The 15,114-nt window shown below is 40.8% G+C and overlaps 2 protein-coding genes across 2 annotated transcripts; one reads left to right on the top strand and one right to left on the bottom strand.

Annotated features, from left to right (window-relative positions):
• Positions 1 to 1,183: 1,183 nt before the first annotated feature.
• On the bottom strand, positions 1,184 to 10,604 carry LOC103650755 (serine/threonine-protein kinase TIO). Its single transcript, XM_008676326.4, has 23 exons — positions 10,252 to 10,604; positions 10,004 to 10,117; positions 9,803 to 9,877; positions 9,504 to 9,596; positions 9,331 to 9,405; positions 9,146 to 9,238; positions 8,635 to 8,698; positions 7,876 to 7,960; positions 7,592 to 7,664; positions 7,436 to 7,504; positions 7,265 to 7,342; positions 7,076 to 7,175; positions 6,849 to 6,986; positions 6,588 to 6,726; positions 5,995 to 6,160; positions 5,731 to 5,829; positions 5,133 to 5,648; positions 2,952 to 4,097; positions 2,647 to 2,880; positions 2,396 to 2,539; positions 2,232 to 2,312; positions 1,940 to 2,128; positions 1,184 to 1,744 (listed from the first exon to the last, which is right to left on the bottom strand). Exons 2-23 carry the CDS (start codon positions 10,091 to 10,093, stop codon positions 1,499 to 1,501), a joined length of 3,993 nt encoding a protein of 1,330 aa, XP_008674548.1. The 5' UTR covers positions 10,094 to 10,117; positions 10,252 to 10,604; the 3' UTR covers positions 1,184 to 1,498.
• LOC103650756 (crossover junction endonuclease MUS81) lies at positions 10,555 to 14,693 on the top strand. The gene is made up of 11 exons (XM_008676327.3): positions 10,555 to 10,953; positions 11,383 to 11,456; positions 11,581 to 11,646; positions 11,722 to 11,810; positions 11,905 to 12,047; positions 12,144 to 12,216; positions 12,488 to 12,646; positions 13,214 to 13,296; positions 13,478 to 13,712; positions 13,817 to 13,903; positions 14,019 to 14,693. Exons 1-11 carry the CDS (start codon positions 10,742 to 10,744, stop codon positions 14,148 to 14,150), a joined length of 1,353 nt encoding a protein of 450 aa, XP_008674549.1. The 5' UTR covers positions 10,555 to 10,741; the 3' UTR covers positions 14,151 to 14,693.
• The last annotated feature ends 421 nt before the right edge of the window (positions 14,694 to 15,114 follow it).

Genomic DNA, 15,114 nt, shown 5'->3' with positions numbered 1-15,114 from the left:
AAGCTCCACAAAAAAGCAAGAGGCATGTGTTGAACACCAAAAGTGGCCGATAGTCTGGCCCTAGAGCCCGGACGGTTTGGCGTGGCGGCACGAATGGTTCGCTCGTGAACAGATTCAGTTATGGTTCCCTGATTTCTTGCAGGATTTATTAGCAAACTCCACGTGTTGTTTGGGAACCGACGAGATACGGGTCCAGACCTCCCCCTATGTAAATGAAGGTACGACTGATTGGCACACACAATCGAATCTATCAAACCAATTTATCTTATTTGTCTTGTTTCTTTTCTTGCATTAAGAGTTGGAGTAATCTAGGCTTAGTTTAGCCTTACTCAACTTCAATATTCAACTCTTTTCGGCTCTACGTCGTCTAGAGACGTCTTAGATGACATACCGACCTCAAGACAATCCTAGATCTCTCCTTACCGATGGGGTCACATCCTACGAGGCGAGATTCAGATTTCTACGAAGAAGACTCTATGCCATTGTGGATCATCTGTAAGCCTGCAGAGAAGAGCAACTCCTGCAGCGAGGTCACGAACCGTCCGCCACCAAATCTCAGACCGTCTGCTCTCACACAGAGAGCACCGTCAGATGGTTAATTCCATTGTTTAGTATCAAATCGGCACCAACACCTTCTAAAAAATATACATAAACATAACTCTTGATCCTTACTCTCCAACGTCGTAATATCGTCCTCATGTATTTATCTCCCTGTCTCTACTCGCTATTGATTCGTTTGATTATTATTGTATGAGTATTTATGTCTCTACTCTCTAGTTATTCACGTGAATATTATTGTATGAGTGTTTTAAGTCTGCTTGCACCCATGTGCTAAGCCATGTCCAGTTTAACACACAGAAGCCATGTCCTTGTTCCTGTTTGAATCTTTAGTTATTTTGCTTTAATTCATGGGATGTTTAGATACCATGGTCTAAATTAAAGTGACTAAAGTTTAGTCATTTTAGAAGATAAAACTCCAAATAAAAAGGGCTAAAAGTAACTAAAATAGTAAGAATGTATCATTTTAATCACTTTTAGCTCTTCCTGTTTAAATCTTTAGTTATTTTGCTTTAATTCATGTGATCCAAACGTGCACTTAATCAGTATAGCATGGTCGTCCGATGTCTCCACGATAACGCTGCTTCTGCTACATCATCGTATTTGTTGGTAGCCAAAAAAAAACGATACAGTGCTAACATCCGTGCAAAATATGAATCTATTCGATGGCCACGACCCTAGCAGCATATACATACATCAACACACATGACATGTAGCTTCAGTTCTGGTGGTGCGTATCAGCGTATGTACAGACAGCGAATGGAATCGCTCTTTTTTCAGAAGTCTTATGCATATGCACAAGCTAAGCTTGCTTGATCCGTAAACCATACACTACATTACAGCTGCAGATGGATCGTAGATTTGGGCCGCTGTGGCATGATCATGCCCAGCCCAGGGTGGCACACCTTAAGCTGCGCCTGTCCAGAGAAACGTCAGGCACTCAGGCCTGGCTCACTCTGGTCGCGATGGCAGAAGCATACTCGGAGATCGTTGGATCAGGTGACTGCCGGAGGTGGACGATGACGGGGAGCAGCTCCGAAGACCGTAGGAAGTTCCTGCAGATGGCGTGGTCGCACATCTTGCGCAGGGCGAAGAGCACGATTCTTAGCGGAGATTCGGTTAGAGCATCTCGTCTGCTGGGGCTCAGGGCAACAGTAGAGTAACTGCCGACCATCTTCAGCAGCGCCTGGCACAAGAAGAAATCAGGATAGTATAAGAGTTAGCCTTGAAAAAGTTATCAATTGGCATTGAAGTTATCCATCCGATCTTCATAGAACACAAGACAAGAATTTTTCAACGGTTCTATTGACCCACGGTGGGGGGTTAGAAACCGCTCAATGCAGGCAGCAGCAGAGTATGAAAAAAAAAAAACTAGACCAACCTGAATTGCGCCTTGGGAGACAATGTCTTCGCAAAGCATGTCTGAGTTCCTCACTAGATTACTGAGCGCGCCTGCAGCGTTGCCTTTGGTTTTATCCTCCTCAGGACCAAGAAGTAAAGTGGTGAGTTGAGGTATGGACCGTCTCAATTCTTCATACAGCATATCATTATGATAAGCAGCATTGCCAACCTGGCAAGGCAAGAATTTAACAGGTACCTTAATCTGACTCTATTCTCTTGAAACTGAATTGAAAAAAAAAATCAACTCTGTTAAAGGCATTTTACAAACTTACGGCAAAACATGCAAACTTTCGTGTGCGCTTGTCAGGATCAGAACACCTGTCAACCACGAGCTGGATCACCTTATTTGCTGCCTGTAACCAGACAACAGCAAAGTTAATATTACTGGCATACAGTTTCAGTCCGCAAAGCAGTGAAAATATACATATTTCCTTACAAGTGGGCCATAAAAGTAGGAGCTATGGCGGCACATGTTGCCAATGGCACTACAAGCTTTTGCCCTTATATCAGGGTCTCCATTTGATAAGAAGTTCTTCAGAAGAACAACAAGTCCAGCTTTATCAATGGGCACATAAAAGTCCTGGTAGCCACAATCAAAATGTATCAGTTTGTACATCCAACAAAGTTTTGACTTTTGACTTCAGAATACAGTATATTGATGCACAGAGATGAAGAGAAAAGACAAACCTTCGACATGCGAGCAAGGTCAGAAATAATCATGAGGAAATCAAGCAAAGTCTCCTTTGCTATAGGACCCTCGAGTAATGCTGCTACTCTACTTGGATCTAGAAGACCTTCTTTATGAAGCTGCAAAGCAAGTGGCCTGTAGCCTGCCATTTTGGCCACAATGGCCAAGGGCCTACCTAGATCTTCCATGTCAACATAGTCAAGACAACGCAGCATACATCCAGGAATTCCAACCTGTACGAGGAGAGAGAAATCACAGAAATGTCCACTGATAGGCAAGAAAAGGTAGAGCCAACTAATCAGACCTCTAGTAGAACTTGAATGTACTGAGGCATGTTTTGCTCTATAGTTTTGAGCATTTCCTTATTCTCAGTACCAATGCGCCCACCGGGTGATGCAACATTAAGCAGGAAACCACTATTGATGGATGCAGATGCTGACGGCATGTTTGGAGAACTCTGCACTGCAACAAATGGAAATGCCAAGATATCAACGACTGAGTTTATCAGTTCCCGAACTCCCCTCTTCCCACCACCAAGACCCGTCCAGGCGGCCAATGCCTTAAGATGTGTATCAGACAACAAGTCGGTTAAGAGCTTTAACTGTTCCCTTCTGTACAAAATTTCACGAAAAACTCCACCAGGAAGGCATTGAGATAAAGCAGAAAGAGTCCAGACAACTCCCAATGGAGACAACCCACTGCGGCTCGTCGAACCATCTTTTCCGTCAGAAACCTCTTTTATGAAACCATCAGTAAGCAAGCGAATTAGGAGCTGTGGGATGCCAACTGAGCAGGCTTGTTCAATGGCCAATGGTCCGCCCCATTTCAACCTTGTCTCCAGCAGTCCAATACTTCCATCGCGGAGTCCAAAAAGATTCAGAAGACCAGCATTATATCGACACAGTGCCTCGCTTCCATCAGATAACCAAAGCTTCAGCAGTGTGTGCAGTGTTGCCATACGAGGAAACAAAGCAAGGGCAGTTTCACAAAGAGACGATCTGGTTTGTCCACCATTTTCAAGAGAAACAAGTGATGAGAGCGCAAGCATTGCTGATGCACAGTGTGGCTGCAGGCAACTCTTCACTGTATCATCAACTGATGAGAGGTGTGCAAGAACTGAGAGCCGGGACCGCTGTTTTTTCTGGGAACTTGTTAGGACAAGTGATGCTGAAGATCCTCCCTCTGATTTCAAACATGCAGCTATTGTCGCTAGTGCAAGGCAGCAGTGCACTACAAGAGCATGAGGGTTGGATAGTTTGCATTTCTGATTGCTATTCTGCCTGGATTCCTTATTTAAATATGATCCACACAGTGACAATAAGGAAAACATGTCAGATACTATTGTTCCATCTCCACCATATTCTACTACGTCAACATCAGATGGTGAATTCCATGGACGACACATAATGGCACAGAAAGTCACATTCTGAAGACAGGCCCTTGAGATAAGCTGAAAAACAACATGCAATGTAATAAGAATCAATACAATGCGAAAGGGCATCTTGCATAATGGTTCAAGGCTCCCGAGCAGCACTTCCAAGTCCGGGGTTCGGATCCCCCTTCGGGGGTGAACTTCGGGGCTTGGTTAAAAAAATCATCGCTCTGTCCCGCCCGCTCTCGGGGATCGATATCTTGCGCGCCACCCTCCGGTTGTGCCGTTACAGAGTGGGCAGTTGATCGGCCCGTTAGTGATAGAGGGCCAGGGTTCGGGGGTTTTCTCGGCCGAGACTATATTTCAGTCTCTTCTTAATATAATACCGGGAGTGCGGTCTTTCCCTCCCCGGCCAAGCTTTTTTAGAATCAATACAACAGAAAGATGTAAAATCAGTAAGAAAAACTATGTTGTATTATTTTATCGCACTTGAAAATGGATTCAGAATTTCAGACACCAACTTATTTATTTAATACTTATTTATTTAATACTGAAGAGTATGAAATGTGCAATGTTAGTAATTATTTAGACGCAAACTTATCTATCCAAAGAAATTCTGAAATGGAATCTTTCACAATGTTGCTGTTGAAAGTGCAACTGACCAGAAGAGTTTAAGGTAGGATTCTGGTTCCAAGGTGGCAAGGAATAACTTCAGCAAATTCCATGTGCTACCCCACGCGAAAATGTTGATAACTAAATAAGTTATTGGTGCAAAAGGATGTTGAGGTAACAACAACATATTGTTAGATTGGCTTTAATCCGTACCGGCTTCTACTGCTTCTACAGTGTTTTTGTCTCTAAATATTGAAGATAGCAGTACAAAGATTGTTTCTAGTTTCTACAGTTTAGTTTTAGAAGAAACTAAAATCTACATTTGTTAAATATGCGAAAAACACATGTACTTAAACCATGCCGATACAGGTACTGGATGGATGAACATAGCTCTGTATTGTTTAACATTTTACTTGACCCACAAAAACGACATATACAACCATGGGAAAGAAACATGTTGAAAAACTTATGGCTTCTAGTCAAAAAGCATCAGAGAATTACCTGAAGACAAGCATGAATAGCTGATTCTAGACCATTATGCAAGCAGTGGTAAACTGCAACCTGAATTGGTCGTGAGGCGAGAAATGATTTGACAAATATGTTAATCAGATTGGTAGAGTTTGAATCTGCCTTTGAACTTTGCTCTTGCATTGAATGTATCTGTCGCCATGAATTAGCTAAGGGAAATGAAAAATGGTGTGCACCAATGGACATAATGTCAACAGCATGAGCTAGGTACCAAATAGCCTTGCATGCCTCACAAGCAGCAGGTACCATGTTCGTAGAACCAGATAGTGTGTCTGAACCTGAAGCCATCAGACATTCACACAAGAGCTCTAGTAGTTGTGATGTCCTCGCATGATCAATGATCTTGAGAAGACTTTCTTCCACTGGCTTTGGGTCTTCAGATGACATGCTAGCTTTCAAGCCAGAGATAACCCGAGATAACATCAAAGCAAGGCAGGCAGTTGACTCACGAGATATTCTTCCAGATGAATCCACTGTAGAAACCAGGATCTGCATATCAAAACTCATAATCAAGATAAAGAAGGGGAAAAGTAGCTGACAATAAAACTTGTAGTTGGCATCAAAGTCTTACCTGTGAATAAAGTTCATATAGGGATAACCAGTGTCTGTCATAAGAATTTAAAATAACTTCATCACTTGTATCAAGTAGTTTCCGTGCAATTGCCAGGCACTGCCAACAAAAAACGTAGTTATACATTGCACAAGTTATATCGAAGACATCCCTAATAAAGTACAAAAATAATCTTTCTGCTTTCATTTGATTTGCTACTTCACTTGGATATTGCAATGTTTTTTTTATTGCGAACACAAAACACAGAATTACTGCCAAAAGTACCTTCACCACAAGTCCATAAGCATTTGAAAGCTTAGTTTTGATAATGAGATTTGTAAACTCAAGAAGCAGACTTATATCAATTGCAGCATAAGATTGGCATGAACCAGCATCAATCAAATTTTTAATAATTCTGAGCGACTGATTTGCTCCATCAATGTTGAGTTCCCTGTAAAAATTGAAGCAGTCATAAGTTGAGGTTAGAGACTATGCATGATGAAACCAGAAGAAAAACTTCTGCTCAGTGGATGTTATACAGTTGGGTGGAGCAATGTTCAGATGTTCCCATTCAAATATTATATCTGTTGTCACACCTTTATACAGCTCAAATGCATTTTGGATAAGAAATAACTACTGAACTGATGTAAAATTAGTAGAATGCATACATGATACTATGATAGTGATACAAGGGAAAGACTAGAATTACTCTAGGTACCCATGACTACTATACCCTTAACAATACACTAAAGGCTAAGCACCATCCGTTGCAACCACGTTACTCTGGAATAACCATTTTGTCCTGGTTTCTACCAGGAAAAAAACTTATAAACCAAGATCTGAATAGTTCGCAAGGATTGGAAAAGCAACGAATTTACCTGGTTGAACTTGGAGTATTAGTAAGCCAAATTTTGATAGGGGTGAGAATGGTTGACAGTGCTTCAATATCTTGAACAATGCTGCTTGCACCTTCTACTGTTTGTGAGGCTTTTTCCAGTTTATCCAAAGCCGTACACTCTGCAATGAAATATTTAGAAAGTTCATGTAACTGCATGCTTCCCAGGAAGAAACAAGACTATTCTGATCAACACTACTGACCAAAAATACTACCAGAAGTCAGAATTTGGATATCAACTTGCCTGAGGGAGAGCAGCTTTCAGCAACAGCACCAGTAGGTGAACCATGGCGGTCCTGAGTTGCTTGCATAGGGTCATCCAGTTTTCTGTTTCCTTTTGGTTTATCAGAAGCATTTTCCCTATTGGTAGCAGTAATCCTACCTAACAAACGTTGAAATCAGTTCAAGATACAGAACTTGTGGGAAAATCCTTAAGGAAAAGGATATAAGTTTACTATTTAAATTGCCTACTTTGGGGGCCGGCTGGGGAAGGTTGGTTCCTTGATTGTGTTTCTTCTGCTTTCTGAGTATCTTCAGACCCTCTAGCTTCAAAAGGCGCGGGTCGAGACTCCTGAGTAATTTATGTGGTATTCAAGGCACTGATATCTTCAAAGACTAGGATTCCATAAATTACTTAAGCATGTAACTAAAGATACTTACAGCTGCCGATCCCATTGAATCATCTTTGACAAATGGGTGCTCCAACAATGCTGGCCAGGTTAATCTACTTTGAGGCACCTATTACATACCACACAGCATTAGAAAAGAAAAGGAACAGATCAAGTCATTAGATGTGATCTGGTGGGGAAATGCCAGTTATGAGTTTATGACCTTGTTGAGTAAACCCTTCAGGAAGCTCTTAAAGTTTGTGCTCATATTATCTGGATATTTTACAGGATCCTAACGCATCGATGAAATCATATAAATCAGTTCTGACATTGAAAAAGGCAGCCATAACAAATAAAATAACTAAATAAGCCTAGTAACCTTGACAATGTGCCGGATAAGTGCATAGACCGAATTTGTATAAAAGGGGGGCTGTCCAACAAACAATTCATATCTGGTCAACCAAACAATAAATTTAGCCTGATAGATAAATTATCAAACACAAAGCAGAGTAGATGGCATCAACTTGAACCATTTGCTGAAGGCCAGCAGTAGATTAAAATTACAACTGCTCAAGAAATATGATGCAATAGCATCAAGAATGTACTAGTATGAGAAGATTGCAAAAGTAATCAGGTCTAGTAGGAAAGCGAAGATGTACGTACAAAATGACCCCAAGGGACCATAAATCTGCTGTATGGTTATATGGCTGTTCCCTCACCAGTTCTGGAGCCATATATAAAGGTGTCCCTGCATAGGAAAAACAAGTTTAGTGAAATGAAAGGTCGGCAAAAGGAGCTTATCACAAATGTCAAGATCAAGCAATGTCAATATAGTATATGACTGGATGAGCTATAATATGCCATAAGGGCCAATTCAAAGGAGACAATTTCATATAATGAAATACAGTGTACAGCTACGTGTCTCGGAAAGTAATTTGAGATAAACTTTGTCCACTGGGAAACAACAACAACAACAACAACAACAGCAAAGCCCTTTAATCCTAAGCAACTAGGGATAGGCTAACCACCGGGAAAAACGACTCCAAAGTCCTAAATTTTAAGGAAGTGCAGACAGAGTTCAGAACTTCAGATCATAAATGACCTATGTATACAGATTTAAGAAAGATGACAAATATAACAGTACAGCTTAAATGTTTTATCATATTATCATTAACATTTGCTAATTGCTCATGTTAGTTTAGAAAATCAGAGTATCAGAATGTGGTAGATCTACCAACAGGTAACATGTGGCTAGCAGGAGGCTTCCTATGATCCAGAGAATATGAAATGAAGTATTCCAACCAGCATATATAGACTTAATTACAGGCTACAAGATGAGGAAATTATTATTTTTCGCGTTTGAGAAAAAAGGAAATTATTTTTTAAGATGACAACTACCACGTCAAGATGAAAAATAGATACCTTTAATGGAGCGTAATACAACAGTGTTAGCTGACATAGCACGAGCAAACCCGAAGTCACAAAGCTGTAAATAGGCAAGAAATAAATGAAATTTCAACCATTGTAGCGTAATGGATAAGAATCGCAACTTGAAGACATAAACAACAGCGGATAAGCGAACATTAAAGGCGTGAATCAAGGCCATCAGGATGAAAGCTCATTCTAATAAAATGATTGCATACGTCTAGCTGCCATCATACTATAAGAAACTTAACAGAAAACTGAAACATACCAGATAGAATCAATAAAGTACACTGGATCACGAAAAATAGGAGTGTGTACGTTAGAATAACTGACAATTCAACAATAGATTAGCTACAGCAACATCTTGGAGATATGTGTACGGTGTACCTTGAAGCATCTACTATACATCGTACACTAAAGAAAACTTGATAAAAACTTCAGGATTCAGGAATGGAAAAAAAGACAAGACATTGGCAGGTTATGCATGCCAAGATAGAAGAGAGATTACCTTTACAATAGATCCTTTCCCGATAAGGATGTTCTGAGGTTTCATATCCCGGTGAATAATTCTATTGGAATGCAAGTAATACAATGCTTTCACCTGAAATGAAATATGTTGAAACCATGAAGGGAAGACGGACGGCCAAAACAACTGGCCTGCTATTGTGCAGGGTGCCAGAGCGATGTGCATACCAGCTGCTTAGCAATTGCCTGAACTTGTTCTTCTGGAAGGCATTTATCATCCTCGAGCACCTCAAACAGTTCTCCCTGAGACAAGCATTTTCATTAGAGTTAGCCAGCTGCAAACAATTGAAACCAGTCAAAGATGAGAAAGGACAAGGTAATCAAACTGAGTTCTTGTGTACCTGAGCAAACTCTGTGACAACACAAAACTCCTGAGGGGTTTCAAAGGCATCGATCATTTCAATTATGTTCTCATGTTTGAGTTTCCTTAGGATCTACAGAATTGTGTATGACATCAAGAAGTGAAATGGTATAATGAGATAAGGAGCGCCATTGCCTAATAATGCTAATTTGACAAGCACAACCGAATCGTAGCGGACACCACATCAGAATTATAATTTTTGTAGCCACTCCCAATTCTTTGTTTAATAACAACAAAATACCCAAACCCGAAGTACATGTAGAAATAGAAATGGTTTACCTCAATCTCCTGCCTAAGGTTGTGGATATCCTTATCGGTCTTCCCGTGCTTAAGAATGAACTTCATGGCGACCGTCTGAAACAGAAGCAAAACAGGAGAAAACAAACTCTATGAAGTCGAAACCACACAAAGGGAGTTCATCTAATCATCAGATGGGCCCAAATCCAGCGGGCCCAGGACAGAAGATGGGGAGACGCTGACCTGCCGAGTGTACTTGCGCCTGCCCTTGTAAACCTTGCCGAAGGAGCCCTCCCCGACGAGGTCGATGACATGGTAATCCTCTATCCCCATCTCGTACCCAGCAGGCGCAATAATCTTTGCAAAATCGAAGTTAGTCGGCAGAAGATGCTTGTAGATAGATCAGATCCGATTACAACTAGCCGTTAGGGTTTGGAATTTGGATGCTCGGTTTCGCACAGTAGTAAGGGGAGAAAAAACGGCGGGCGTACCTGGTGGGTGCTCGTTGCTGGCGAAAGCGGCCCGGGCACCTGGCGTTGGGCGGCGGCGGCGGTCGCCCACTCTTTTTTTTTTTTTTTTTTGAATTCTGCCCGCTCCTCAGTCGTCGCCAATCGCGGAGAGAGGGAGCTCGGCTGAGAGAGAAGAGAGAAGAGAGAAGCGAGCACGCGGCGGGGTGAACGGGGGAGAAAATTTGAACAACGGTTATTAACGAGTGGGCGAGCAGGCTTGGAGTCGAACTAAAGCCCACTAAGGATTGCCCTTCTAGATGGACAGCCCAGCCCAAGCCAGCTTGCGAAGATCACATGCATCGTGAGTCCCGACCGCAAAATTCAAATCAGTTCGAGCTTCGAACCATTTCAACGGTGACCTGTTCTTCCCCACCCGGCCACGGCTACGGCCACGGGTCACCCCTCCACCCCAAACCCTAGCACCCCCGATCCAGCAGCAGCCCCCCTCTCCGAGCTCCAAAACCTCTCAGAGATGGCGGCGCCGGCGCCGGCGTTGATGCAGCTCAAGGTGCGGATCCCGGAGAACGAGGAGGTGGCTCGCTGCCTCCACGAGAAGCGGCTGTCTATGAGGGAGCAGCCGGCCGGTTTCAAGGAGCACCTGGACCGCACGTTCGCCAAAGCCTACCGCAATGTCTGCGCCGCCAATGAGCCCATCCGGACTCTCAAGGAGTTCTCCAAAATCAAGTACTAATTCTTTCCTCCTACCTCTCCAATCCATTCTTTTTTTGTCCGTTGCTGGGGTAAATGCTACACTGAGAGAGGAGTTCGATTGAATTTTTTTTGTGCGGTTATTGTTGGTGGGAATTGGAATTGTCTTATTTTGAGCTGTAGTTGGATAGGAACCGGATCTAAAAAGCTGTGTTTTTAGTAACATTTCAGGAATTGGGATTGTTTTCATATCTTGGGCTAATATCAGAAACTTGTGTTTGCATTGCTAATCAATTCTGTAGCTTTTGTTAGCCTACAAGCCGCAATGTGCACTATGATTCTAGAGTTTTTTTTTTCATGAAAGAAATACGCAACCTACTATTTGGTAGTAATACAGTTCTGGACTTTTTGAATAATTTTGATTTACATAGCTGGATGTTTCTAATACTCTATCACTGTGTGCAGTGGTGTAGGACCATGGCTCATACGCTGTATGAAAGGCTTCTTTGCAGAGTCCAAGCAGGATTCTCCAGCGAAAGGTAATGTAGCTGGAGAGTATGGTAACGATTTTCATGCTTAACTGTCTGCTGTTTCAAAATCTTTCCTTTTCCACACCAATTATCTTTTCTGTGAAATCTGAAATGGTGTTGTTTATTCTAATAGGAAAGAAAACAAGAGTACCAAAGTGCTGTGTGACAAAGAAGAAAACTGCTGCTTCTGCTTCTCTTGGTAGCATTATGCTTGCTATAATATTCATAAAAAAAGCATTATGATTTTTATTTAATTCCAATACTTCTTTTGAAGGCAAGGGACCTCCTTCCAACTTAAATTGTCAGAATGCTCAGTTTTCTTCATCCCAAGGAACATTGGAGCTGCAACCATCTGGTAAAACGGTATGTTTGATTCTTTTTATGGATAAACCATGTGCTGCACAGTACTGTCCCTTTTACAACTTTCAATTGCAATATGCTGATTTTTTTGTCCCAGGGTTCTACTGACTTCAATATGCTAGACAAGGATGTTGTATCAATGAACAATTGTATACTGGCTATGCCACCTCGTCAATCAAGTGAAGAGTTTCTTGAAGCTTACGAGGTTGTTCTGATATTGGATGATCGTGAGAATTTTGGGTTTGTATGATCGTATCCTACTAATATAAAATAAGCATTATATATTTCGAGACATATCAGAATTTTGTTCTCATGGTTGTTACCTTTTTTGTGTAGGTATTGTTCAAGAAAAGTTGCTTCAAAAAAGGTTGCTGATAACATTGGCTCGCAGTTTAACGTACCTGTAGAGGTTAGTTGTAAACTGTCTCTGAATAATTATTTTGTGGTCTACAATTCTACATACCATTTTCTAGATTCTTAAAATTATGAGGAACCTTGCAACTTTTATGATTCTATCTTGCTTATAAATATCATGAGCACCAGCCTATTGATGATGTACCAAATGTGTTTGTTCTTTTTGAACATATATAAAAGAAGGGCTATGATGCTTATTTTGATATTTTTGTGTTGTCTTCCAGAGAAAGTGATTCGTATTCTTCTGTTTAAACCTTGTCATCCAGGTTAAACGTTTGCCTGTAGGTGATGGCATATGGATCGCTCGTCATAAAAAAAATTTTACAGAATATGTTCTAGATTTTATTGTTGAAAGGAAAAATGTTGCAGATTTAGGTAGTTCAATTAGAGACAATCGATACAAAGATCAGAAAACAAGGCTGCAGGTACTGTTTGGACTTTCATTGACTACATGTTATTGTTTAAAACCTGAAATGTTCATTTCCCACTTGTCTCTTTCTTCAGTTTAAATTGTTCAATATTCCATGTCTCTGCCGTTGCTTGTTTCTTGTGATGATCCCATTCGGTAGTTGTGGAAGGCTGGAAGCTAAACGTTAAAAAGTAACTTTTTGTCACTATTGTTTCTAATATGTGAATGATTCTCCTATGCAGCAATCAAAATGATGATTAATAATTTAATATCATGTTTATGTTTAACTTTAACATCATTATCTTTATGGAAAATGTAATAGTCTATCAAAGAATTATCTGTAACTTATTTTGCATGTCATGCTACTATTGTAGGTAGTGCTGTTATTAAGAAACAATGTTTTTTACTTTTCCTACGGTTGACGTTGATGATGACTTGTAGATAAATGCTGAAAATGAGACAGAGATGAAAGGTTAATTATGGAAATATAGATTGCTCTGTTCCTAGACGGATTGTTTTGTCCTTGTTTATTTGAGAAACAAAAACAATACAATGAGATACAACCATTTGTTGTGCCTTGTAGAGATGCGGGTTAAGGAAGCTTATGTATCTTGTCGAAGGTGATCCAAATACTTCAAAAGGATCAGCAGCAAGCATAAAAACAGCGTATGAACACTGCCCATTTCACCTGAATCGATAGTATTAGGCCTCGACAGTAATACCTTTTTCTCTTTGTTATGTGTCTTACTGTTATTATCCTTATGATGAATATGTGGTGTGTGTATACATAAAGTATTTAAGAAAGCATATATGTGATCTCTTAGTTGTGCCATGTGTTTATTTTCAGCTGCTTTACCACTGAGATTTTCGAAGGATTTGATGTTCTGCGTACCAATGGGTATACTGATACCATGAGAACATATGGTTATCTTACACTCTCGATAATGGATTACTACAGCACAAATTTCTGCAGACTTGATAAAAGTGCCTGTATATGCCCAACCTATGATGAGTTTGAGAGACACTGTCATTGCCTTCAGAAAAGAACAGTGAGCCAAATATTTGCTCTGCAGCTTATGCAGGTTACATGACAATATAAGCCACCTTTACAAAAGTTAGCCAACTGCTTCATTTGATGCCATAGTTGAATGCCAGATTATCCTCACTGAATATACATGCAATGCAGGTGCCACAAGTAACAGAGAAAGTTGCATTAACTGTTATAGAGTTCTATCCAACTCTTTTCTCACTCGCAAGGGCGTACTCCATGCTTGTCAGTCTTCTCTTACTTCTAATTTTCATTTTACTTTCCAAATACAACACTTACTGCCATAACACTTGTGCATTGACATTTCGTTGAACTAAAATTTATCTTTATGATTTTGAAGGAAGGTGATATCCATGCCCAAGAGGAGATGTTGAAGAACAAGAGCAAGATGATAAATGCAGGGGCTAGTAGAAATATCTTCAGGCTTGTCTGGGGTGATGGATGTCAATCTTCAGGGTTAATTTTGGACTAGCCGACTTAACTGAGTATATCACCGACTTGGTGATCTCGAGGCATATTATTGTGTGGTTCACTAGCCCCTTATGCTCAGATATTCAATTGAAAGGCTTTCGCATTCTGAAGGCAAATGATCCAATTGAACACTGACCGTTTGGGAGCATGTAGTCACCATGAAAGTGTCTGAAAGTGCCTCCACAAGATGTAGAGCCTGTTTGGTTCGTGGCTAAGGACATATTTGGTGTGGTGCCTACGCCGCCACACCGCGCCACACTTTTCAAGCCGCAGGTGTGGCGGCCGATTTGGCCGCCGCGGGTTAGGCGCGGTGTGGCCGCCTAGGCGCCACACCAAACATGCCCTAAATGTGCCACATTTTGCCTAAGGTTAGTCGTCTGTATTGAACAATTAACCTTAGGCAGAAAGGTTATGCAAATTTTAATTGCAAGTTAGTCAGTGAACCAAATATGCTCGTAATGTTATCTGGATGAGATGCGTTGTGTTTCATTATGTACATCTTGACTTTTGCTCACTTGCTTGCATTATGAGATGTCTCTTGTTATCTTGTCGTGTGTTTTTTCTGTTTACTCGGAAATCGACAGGATAACATTGCAAGCTGCATCAAGAGTTTTGATTTCATATACAAGATGAAAGCAGCCATTGACCGTTGTTTCAACTAAGTGTGCACATCTTCGCTTGAGCGGTTGAGCTTCTGATCTCGCCATTAATGTAGCCTTGGGTTTAGGGGGTGTTTGAATGCACTAGAACTTATAGTTAGTTGGCTAAAATTTGTTAGTTGAATTAGCTAGCTAACAAATAACTACCTAACTATTAACTAATTTTCCAAAAATAGCTAATAGCTGAACTATTAGCTAGGGTGTTTGGATATTTGAACTAATTTTAGCCACTAACTATTAGTTTTAGTGCATTCAAACACCCCCTTATTATTGTAATAATATGATGAAAATGTATGTATGTTGATA

The sequence above is a fragment of the Zea mays genome, chromosome 3, assembly GCF_902167145.1.
Source record: "Zea mays cultivar B73 chromosome 3, Zm-B73-REFERENCE-NAM-5.0, whole genome shotgun sequence".
Classification (NCBI taxonomy): Eukaryota; Viridiplantae; Streptophyta; class Magnoliopsida; order Poales; family Poaceae; genus Zea; species Zea mays.
The sequence above is the reverse complement of the archived record's forward strand: the minus strand, read 5'-3'. Positions and strand labels throughout refer to the sequence as shown.